The following is a 10897-nucleotide window of genomic DNA, read 5'->3' as shown; positions in this document are numbered from 1 at the left end:
GTCTTTCCTCTGAGGGCAGGACCTGGCCCTGGGTAAATCCCAGTTGGGCAGCCTACTCCCTAGGAGGAGAGGGGAAGGAGCTCTCCCTGTCTGGGATCCTTCTCCCTTCCCAGATCAATCTGCAGAAGATCAAGGACTGGCCCAAGAAGGTACTTGGTCAAATCCAGACACCAAAGCAGGAGAGAAAAATAGAAGATTTATTATAAGGTACAATAAATAGCAATCACAGTATGAGCACCAAGGCCGTCATTCTGGGATTAAGATTACAGGTGGGGCAGATGGGCTTTTTTTGTGTAGAGGTAAAGAAAGGAAGGACTTTCCAGGTGGTTCCAGCCTGTCTCATGGTTATCAGAAAGACTTAGAATTAGGACACTCCATGATTAGTTGAGACATCTGTGAAGAAGAACTTTGGCTGTTGCTCCAGTTGTGGGGCCACAAAGGGTGGGGAAGCAGGTCCCCGAGGTAGATGAGGTTCAGGGAGAGGATGGAGAAACTTTACAAAATGGATTCACTTTGATTCCTTTGCTGCTTACACAGGGAGCCTGGATTCAGAGGGAATGGCCCCTGGGAGTAGCCAAACCCAGGAAACAGTGACATTTAAGGATGTGGCTGTGGACTTTACCCAGGAGGAGTGGGGCCTCTTGGACCATCCTCAGAAGGAGTTGTACAAGGAGGTCATGGTGGAGAATGCCCAGAACCTGCTCTCCCTGGGGCTTCCAGTTCCCAGAGAAGATGTGATCTATTTTGAGCAAAGGGAAGCACCATGGATGCTGGAGCAAGAAGACCTGAAGAGCTGCTGTCCAGAAGGAGAGATCAGACTTGAAGTGAAGGAGACTCCTGCAGAGTTAAGCCTTTCTGTGGAAGAAAGTCAGGAGCAAAGATTCCTGGGGGATGGTCCCTGTGACTTCACTTGGACAGAAATCTGTTCGCTTCATCTGGGAATCCACACTGGGGAGAAAACTTATGAATGTAATCAGTGCAGAAAGAGTTTTAGACAGAGGGCCCATCTTACCAAACATCAGAGAATCCACACTGGAGAGAAACCTCATGAATGTAATCAGTGCAGAAAGAGTTTTAGACAGAGGGCCCATCTTACCAAACATCAGAGAATCCACACTGGAGAGAAACCTTATGAATGTAAGCAGTGTGGGAAAGTCTTTACACTGAGGGCCTGTCTTATGGAACATCAGAGAATCCACACTGGAGAGAAACCTTATGCTTGTAATCAGTGTGGGAAGGCCTTTACACTGAGGGCCTGTCTTACCAAACATCAGAGAATCCACACTGGAGAGAAACCTTATGAATGTAATCAGTGCAGAAAGAGTTTTAGACAGAGGGCCCATCTTACCAAACACCAGAGAATCCACACTGGAGAGAAACCTTATGAATGTATTCAGTGTGGAAAGGCTTTTAGAGTCAGCTCCAGTCTAGCTGAACATCAGAGTATCCACACTGGAGAAAAACCTTATGAATGTAATCAGTGTGGGAAGGCCTTTACACTGAGGTCCTCTCTTACCAAACATCAGAGAATACACACTGGAGAGAAACCTTATGAATGTAATCAATGTGGAAAGGGTTTTAGACAGAGGGCCCATCTTACCAAACATCAGAGAATCCACACTGGAGAGAAACCTTATGAATGTAAGCAGTGTGGGAAAGCCTTTACACTGAGGGCCTGTCTTATGGAACATCAGAGAATCCACACTGGAGAGAAACCTTATGAATGTAATCAGTGTGGGAAGGCCTTTACACTGAGGGCCTGTCTTACCAAACATCAGAGAATCCACACTGGAGACAAAACTTATGAATGTATTCAGTGTGGAAAGGCTTTTAGAGTCAGCTCCAGTCTAGCTGAACATCAGAGAATCCACACTGGAGAAAAACCTTATGAATGTAATCAGTGTGGGAAGGGTTTTAGACAGAGGGTCCATCTTACCATACATCAGAGAATTCACACTGGAGAGGAACCTTTTGTACTGTTAATGGAATAGGAGGATCTTTCCCATCCATTAGTAGACCTATGTGACCTGCTTTGAGTCTGAGTCACATGAGCCTGTGGTGGTAGGAGCTTGCCAAACAAGTGGAGCAGTAAGAGTGGGTGGGGTATAGCTGGGAGAGAGCAGGCAGAGAGATAGAGCTGCTGGAGGAGTAAATAGAAGGGTATTTTGCTTAAGGGAGCTTGTTTGTGGGGAGGCCTGATGGAGGGAAGGCTTCGGAATGGCAGTACTCCCTGCATTGGTGATGTGTACCAACTTCTCTGTTACCATAGTGGATTTGGCTTTCTGGTGTCTGAATAAATATCTTGCTTTCCTCTTTGATGAAAAAAATAAAGAACATAAGCTCTTTGAGGGTAGGAATTGTCTTACTTTTGTCTTCGTATCCCTACCACCTAACACAGTGTCTAGCACATAGTAGGTGCTTACTAAATGTTGCTCACTTATTCATGACCTTGAAGAAATCACCTAATCTCTGTAAACCAAGGATGATGATAACTGCAATACCTATCTCACAGGACTGTTGTGAGGAAAATGTTTCAAATACCTTAAAGCACGGTGCATATGTGAGTTATTCCGGTTTCATTTACTGTGAAAATGTCCATATTGATGTGGTTCAACTCTTTTAATAATATGTAAATCCATTGGTCATTGGACAAAGAACTAAAATTTAAGACACACCCCAGACAAATAATATTTATGGGCAATCTACAAATGCTACTTTATTACTGTCATAAAGGATAGAGAAGAGTGCTGCTCAAAACCGAGGAAAATTTTGTTGTTTTTCCTTAATCTTTTCCTCATATATTTGTTGTTTTGTTGTCATTTTATTAATAATTCACTTTTATTAATGTAGGTCTTCCTTGTAACAAAGTACAGTTAAGTGAAACAAAGTAACACATTTACCATTGCTAATAGAGATGCCTCATTCTAGACTTGTAGTCTACCACCTCTCTGTGGAGAACAATGAGATATGTTTCTTCATCTATCTTCTGGAATAAAAATGGGTAATTGCCTTAATTTGAATTTTAATATCTTCTAATGCTGTTTTCCTATTATTTGTATATACTGTTCACCTATTCTGCTTACTTGGATCAGTTCCTTAAGTCTTTCTGAATTTCTCTGAATGTCTAATATTTGTTGTTTCTTACAGTACAATATTTTGTTACATTCAGGTTGCATCTTGTTTTGCAATTCAAATTTTTTATGTAACAAGTGTTGTTTTGAATATTGTGTTTCATATTCTTTACCTTTGTCATTTACCTCCCTGGGGTAAGCTGGGGGGTGGGGGAGAAACAAACAGTTTAGTCACTTTTCTACCACAGTTCCAAATTGGTTTCCATAATGTTTGAAATAATTTGCAACTCAATAACAGTGTATTAGAGTGTCTATCTTCCTACAGCTCCTTCAACATTGACTATTTCCACCTTTTATTGTACTTTCCATTTATTGGGTGAAAGGTAGAACCTGAGTCAAACAGTTGTTGCAGTTTCAATTTATTTTTGAAAGCTTTATTTATATGTTCTGATTATTTTGTGAGTTTATTTTCTACCTTACTACTTTACAGAAACATTTATTTTGTTGGATTTAGGGGAATCTCTAAGTAAACTATAGTATCATTTACAATTAGAGATAATTGGACACACCCGAGGAGGGGCGGAGCCAAGATGGCCGTGTGAAGGCAGCGTCTTACCGGAGCTCTCTCACAAGGTCTGTCAGATTCCCGTAAAAAAGTGAATTTGAACAGATTTGAGAGAGTCAGAAACCGCGGGCAGTCTGCGTGGGGCAAATTTCCGAGCCGGGAGAGTCTGAAAGGCTGAAGACACGAACCTGCAGGCTCGGAGAGTGCTCGGTGGGGAGCTGCTCCAGACCAAAGTGGAAGCGGCCGGGCGGGGAAATCCACGTGGGAGACAGACGGGGAGAAAGCTGGGCGCCCGAAACCAGCGGAGATCCCCAGGCCTCCCAACACAGGACGGCAGTCTGTGGGAGCGACGAGAGGCAGCGCAACGCCACCGGCCGTGAAAACACCCACTCCTGACGCTTGCAAAACCCAGGAACTCGGCTTCTTGAACTTCCGGAAGACTCAATGGCCAGGTAAACGGCTCTAATCCCTCCCCTCCCCACCCAGAGAATCCCTCGGGAAAAAAAAAAAAGAACCCTGGAACTGAGCAGAAAGTAGTGGGGCTTCAGTGCTTAAATAGCAGAAGTTCATTAGTCCCATAGGGGCAGAGTCGGCAGGGGTCAACGCCAGGAGCCCAGACGTAAGCTTGCTCCCCCAGGGGAAGTGCCAGACATCAGCTCAAACAACAAACAGCTGAGACCATTGCTGAAAAGCAAGTGCTGGAGAGCACCCACAGGGAGTGAGATGCCAGGGAGCCAGACCCCTCCCCCACACCTCAGGAAACTGAAGGTTATAATTCTAGACTCACAACCCCCAGAATAAGAAAGCTGGGACAGAAAGCCCTGAGACCCACAGATAGAAATTCGTTGTAAAGCCAGCAAAAGGCAAACCAACATGAAGAAGAACACAAAAAAACCGAGGACAATAGATTCTTTTTATGGAGACAGGCAGGATCAAAATATCAACATAGAAGAGGATAGCAATGACACGGTAGATACATCAGATACCTCAAAAGCTAATATGAACTGGTCTCCAGCCCAAAAAGCACTGCTGGAAGAGCTAAAAGAGGATTTTAAAAACCAAATTAGGGAGCTAAAAGAAAATATGGAAAAAATGGAAAAAAGGGAGAAAAAATCCACTGATGAAATCAAGTCCCTAAAGAATAAGATTGGCGAAATGGCTACGGAGATTCAGAATCTAGAGAGAGAAAAGGACACCCTGAGAGGCGAAATCAACCAATTGAAAATGGAGGCTCAAAAGCAAAATGTAAACACTAACTCATTCAAAATTAGACTTGAGCAAGTGGAAGCTAATGAATCTATGAGGCATCAAGAAGTAATAAAACAAAACGTAAAGAATGAAAAAAATAGAAAAAAATGTGAAACATCTGATTGGCAAAACAACTGACCTGGAAAATAGATCCAGGAGAGACAATTTGAGAGTTATTGGTCTACCGGAAATCCACGATGAAAAAAGGAGCCTTGACAGTATCTTCGAAGAAATTATCAAAGACAACTGCCCAGAGGTCCTAGAACCAGAGGGCAAAATAGTCATTGAAAGAATTCACCGATCACCCCCTGAAAGAGATCCCAAACTGAAAACACCAAGAAATATTATAGCCAAATTTCAGAGCTATAAACTCAAGGAGAAAATACTGCAAGCAGCCAAAAGGAAGCAATTCAAATATCGTGGAACTACAGTCAGGATCACGCAGGATCTCTCAGCTTCCACATTAAAAGACAGGAGAAATTGGAATATGATATTCCGAAGGGCAAAGGAGCTGGGACTACAACCAAGGATCAACTACGCAGCAAAACTAAGCATAATTTTCCAGGCAAGGCGATGGACATTCAATGAAATAAGGGAATTCCAGACCTTCCTGATGAAAAGGCCAGAACTCAATGGAAAATTTGATCTCCAAATACAAAACTCAAGAGAGACATAGAAAGGTAACCAGGGGGAAAAACCCCACAAACCTTATTAACCAATAAGGGCAGGTTGTTTACATCTTTATGTGGGATTATATCATCTTATGTATGTTTTTTATGTATATATATATATATACATATATATATACATATACATATATAAGTCATTCTTGTGAATGGTACAACTATTATGACAAATGAAAGGGATATACATAGGTTGTGAATGCCTGTATAAATTAACTGATGTAAAGATATAAAATATAAATAAGAGATATATAAGGGAGGGCTATGAGGGAAGTGGTAAGGAGGTAGTAGAAAAGGGTAAATTACACCAAAGGAAGTGGCACAAAAACATATTATAGTAGAGGGAAAGAAGGGAGGGAGAAGAGCAGTATTTGAGCTTTACTGTCATCTGATCTAGTTCAAGAAGGGAAGAACATACTCTGATAAGTTTAGAAATCTAACTTGTCCTACGGGAAGTGGGAGGGTAAGGGGGGAAAAAGGGAGGGGGGTGGGCAGAAGGAAGAGGAGAAGTAGCAAGTGGGTAACGGTAAGATAAGGGAGGGGAATAAAGAGGGAGGGTTAACTGAGGAAAGCGGCGGTCAAAAGCAAAACTTTGTTGAGGAGGAGAAGGGGAAAGGGAGAAATAAAAGCATAAACAGGGGGAATTAGGATGGAGAAAAAGACACAGATAGAAATCATAACCCTGGACGTGCAGGGGATGAACATTCTCACAAAACAGAAGCAGATAGCAGAATGGATTAAAAACCATAATCCTACAATATGCTGTTTACAAGAAACGCATCTGAAACAGGGGGATACACATAGGGTTAAGGTAAAAGGCTGCAGTAAAATATATTGTGCCTCAGCTAAAGTAAAAAAAGCAGGTGTAGCAATCCTAATCTCAGACAAAGCAAAAGTAAAGATAGATCTAATTAAAAGATATAAGGAAGGACATTATATCCTGCTAAAAGGCACCGTAAACAATGAAGCAATATCATTACTTAACATATATGCACCAAGTGGTAAGGCATACAAATTCTTAGAGGAGAGGTTAAGGGAGTTACAGGAAGAAATAGACAGCAAAACTATAATATTGGGAGACCTCAACCTCCACCTTTCTGAACTTGATAAATCTAACCTCAAAATAAATAAGGAAAAAGTTAAGGAGGTAAACAGAATTTTAGAAAAGGCACATATGATAGACCTCTGGAGAAAACTGAATGGGGATAAAAAGGAATATACTTTCTTCTCAAAAGTACATGGCACATACTCAAAAATTGACCATGTACTAGGGCATAAAAACCTCACAATCCAGTGCAGAAAAGCAGAAGTAGTCAATGCATCCTTTTCAGATCATGATGCAATAAGAATCATTTTTAATAAAGTACCATGGAAAAATAAGCTAAAAACTAATTGGAAACTAAATAATTTAATTCTAAAGAGTGAGTGGGCCAAAGAACAAATCAGAGAAACAATTAATAATTTCATTCAAGAGAATGACAATAATGAAACAACATACCAAAACTTGTGGGATGCAGCAAAAGCAGTTCTTAGGGGAAGTTTTATATCTCTAAATGCCTACATGAATAAAATAGGGAAAGAGGAGATCAATGATCTGGGCATACAGCTGAAAAAGCTAGAAAAGAGCAAATTGAAAACCCCCAATTAAATACCAAATTAGAAATACTGAAAATCAAAGGAGAGATTAATAAAATTGAAACCAAGAAAACTATTGAATTAATAAATAAAACAAAGAGCTGGTTTTATGAAAAAACCAATAAAATTGATAAACCTTTGGTCAATTTGATTAAAAAAAAGAAAGAAGAAAATCAAATTACCAGTATAAAAAATGAAAAGGGTGAGGTCACCTCTAATGAAGAGGAAATCAAAACAATAATTAGAAATTATTTTGCCCAACTGTATGCCCATAAATTTGACAACCTTAGAGATATGGATGAATATCTACAAAAACATAAACTGCCCAGACTAACAGAGAAGGAAGTGAAATTTCTTAATGACCCCATATCAGAAAAAGAAATTGAGCAGGCCATCAATGAACTCCCTAGGAAAAAATCTCCAGGGCCAGATGGTTTTACATGTGAACTCTATCAAACATTTAAAGAACAACTAATTCCAATACTTTGTAGACTATTTGGGAAAATAGGTGAAGAAGGAGTCCTACCAAATTCTTTTTATGACACAAATATGGTACTAATACCCAAACCAGGTAGAGTTAAAACAGAGAAAGAAAATTATAGACCAATTTCTCTAATGAATATTGATGCAAAAATTTTAAATAAAATATTAGCAAAAAGATTGCAGCAACTCATTACGAGAATAATACACTATGACCAGGTAGGATTTATTCCAGGAATGCAAGGCTGGTTCAATATTAGGAAAACTATTAGCATAATTGACCATATCAACAAAAAAACTAGCAGAAACCATATGATCATCTCAATAGACACAGAAAAAGCCTTTGACAAAGTACAACACCCATTCCTATTAAAAACACTAGAAAGCATAGGAATAAGTGGAACCTTCCTCAAAATTATAAATAGCATCTACCTAAAACCATCGACAAGCATTATTTGTAATGGAGATAAACTAGATGCATTCCCAATAAGATCAGGGGTGAAACAAGGATGTCCATTATCACCCCTATTATTCAATTTGGTACTAGAAACATTAGCTGTAGCAATAAGAGAAGAAAAAGAAATTGAAGGAATTAGAATAGGAAAAGAAGAAACTAAATTATCACTTTTTGCAGATGATATGATGATTTATCTAGAGAATCCTAGAGAATCAAGTAAAAAACTACTTGAAATAATAAACAACTTTAGCAAAGTTGCAGGATTTAAAATAAACCCACATAAATCCTCAGCATTCCTATACATTACTGACAAAGCCCAACAGCAAGAGATAGAAAGAGAAATTCCATTCAAAGTTACTGAAGGCACTATAAAATATTTGGGAGTCTATTTGCCAAGACAAACCCCGGGCCTATATGAACATAACTATGAAACACTTTTCACGCGAATAAAATCAGATCTAAATAAATGGAGAAATATCAGTTGCTCATGGTTAGGCCGAGCTAATATAATAAAAATGACAATTTTACCTAAATTAATCTATCTATTCAGTGCCATACCAATCGAACTACCAAAAAATTTTTTTTACTGAGCTGGACAAAATAATAACAAAATTCATTTGGAAAAACAAGAGGTCTAGAGTATCTAGGATATTAATGAAAAGACATGCTAGAGATGGTAGCTTAGCCACACCAGATATTAAACTGTACTACACAGCAGCAGTCATCAAAACTGCCTGGTACTGGTTAAGAAACAGGGGTGTGGATCAGTGGAATAGGATAGGTACACAAGTAGGTGAAATCAACAAGTTTAGCAATCTACTCTTTGATAAACCCAAAGAGGCCAGCTTCTGGGCTAATAATTCACTATTTCACAAAAACTGTTAGGAAAATTGGAAAATGGTAGGGCAAAAACTGGGCATAGACCAATATCTTACACCATATACCAAAATAAAGTCAAAATGGGTTCATGATTTAGGAGTAAAAGTTGATATTCTAAGTAATTTGGGAAAGCAAGGAATAGTTTACTTATCAGATTTGTGGAAAAGTAAAGAATTCATGACCCAACAAGAGATAGAGAGCATTACAAAATGCGAAATGGATAATTTTGATTATGTCAAATTGAAATGTTTTTGTACAAAAAAAGCCAATGCAACAAGAATTAGGAGGGAAGCAGAAAATTGGGAGAAAATCTTTGCAACTAGTATCTCTGATAAAGGCCTCATCTCTAAAATATACAGGGAGCTGAGCCAAATATATAGGAATACAAGCCATTCCCCAATTGAGAAATGGTCAAAGGATATGAACAGGCAGTTTTCAGAGGAAGAAATTAAAGCTATCTACAGGCATACGGAAAAATGCTCTGGATCACTACTGATTAGAGAAATGCAAATCAAAACAACTCTTAGATACCACATCTCTCCTGTCAGATTGGCTAAAATAACAAAACAGGAAAATGATAAATGCTGGAAAGGATGTGGGGAAATTGGAACATTGTTGCATTGCTGGTGGAGTTGTGAGCTGATCCAGCCATTTTGGAGAGCAGTTTGGAAATATGCCCAAAGGGCTATAGAAATGTTCATACCCTTTGACCCAGCAATACCACTTCTAGGGTTGTATCCCAAAGAAATCACACAAGCGGGAAAAGGACCCATATGTACAAAAATATTTATAGCAGCTCTCTTTGTGGTAGCCAAGAATTGGAAATCAAAGGGATGCCCATCAATTGGGGAATGGCTGAACAAGCTGTGGTATATGAAGGTGATGGAATACTATTGTGCCATAAGAAATGGAGATGATGCAGACTTCATAACAACCTGGAAAAACCTACACGACATAATGCTGAGTGAGCGGAGCAGAGCCAGGAGAACGTTGTGCACAGCCACAGATATATGGATTCCGTGAGGACCAACCCTGACATACTGCGCTTTTCTCAGCAACCTAAGGGGCAAGGACAACTCCAGGGGACTCACGATGGAGAATGCTATCTTCATCGAGACAAAGAACTGCGAAGTTTGAATACAGACTGAGGCACACTACATGCTTGCCTTTTTTGCTTCTCTTTTGTTTTTGTTTTTGGGTTTGTTTTTTTTTTTTGGTTCTGTTTCTTCTTTCTCATGATTCATTCCATTGGTCAAAAGTCTCCTCCACGACTTGACTAGTGCATAAATTAATTCAATGCAAAGTCATACATGACAGTTATATGAGACTCCATGCCATCTTGGGGAGGGAGGGGGGAGGGAGGGGAGAAAAACTGGAATTCAAAACTATGTAGAACCGTGTGTGGTAAACTAAAAATAAATAAGGAAATTTATAAAAAAAAAAAAAATTAAAAAATTAAAAAAAAAACCATTAGAGATAATTTTGCCTCCTTTTGGTCTATGTATATTCACCAAGGACCATTTTTATTTTTTTCTTTGTTGCATGGATTGACATCAACAAAGGACTCATTGACTAGTAGCCAACCTACCAGAAATGATCCTTTCTGTACATAGCTAGGTTGGTCCTCAGACAGCAGCTTGAGTCTATTGCCAGATCTGTACTTTATACTTTTCCACCATAGTAGAGCATGCCAAAGTTTATACTCTGTCAAAACAGACTTTGATAACCCAGAGTCATCTCTAGGTCATAATGTTACATTGGAATAGGATTTTTTTAAAGGAAGTTGAAATGTAATAGTGATGTGTATATATACATGTACAAATACACACACATATACATATATATGTATATATAATAACTGTTTCTCTTTTGGCCAGCA

General features: G+C 39.2%; 1 protein-coding gene across 1 annotated transcript; it reads left to right on the top strand.

The window, feature by feature from the left end:
• Positions 1–677: 677 nt before the first annotated feature.
• Positions 678–1991, top strand: LOC118829808 (zinc finger protein 501-like). The gene has a single exon (XM_036736681.1). The coding sequence runs from the start codon at positions 678–680 to the stop codon at positions 1989–1991; it is 1314 nt and encodes a 437-aa protein (XP_036592576.1).
• The last annotated feature ends 8906 nt before the right edge of the window (positions 1992–10897 follow it).

This window comes from Trichosurus vulpecula, chromosome 8, assembly GCF_011100635.1.
Source record: "Trichosurus vulpecula isolate mTriVul1 chromosome 8, mTriVul1.pri, whole genome shotgun sequence".
Taxonomy (NCBI): Eukaryota; Metazoa; Chordata; class Mammalia; order Diprotodontia; family Phalangeridae; genus Trichosurus; species Trichosurus vulpecula.
The sequence above is the reverse complement of the archived record's forward strand: the minus strand, read 5'-3'. Positions and strand labels throughout refer to the sequence as shown.

What these genes read in the sequence shown, in the direction of transcription:
- LOC118829808 (XM_036736681.1), top strand. Translation starts at nt 678, where the DNA reads ATGGTGGAGAATGCCCAGAACCTGCTCTCCCTGGGGCTTCCAGTTCCC.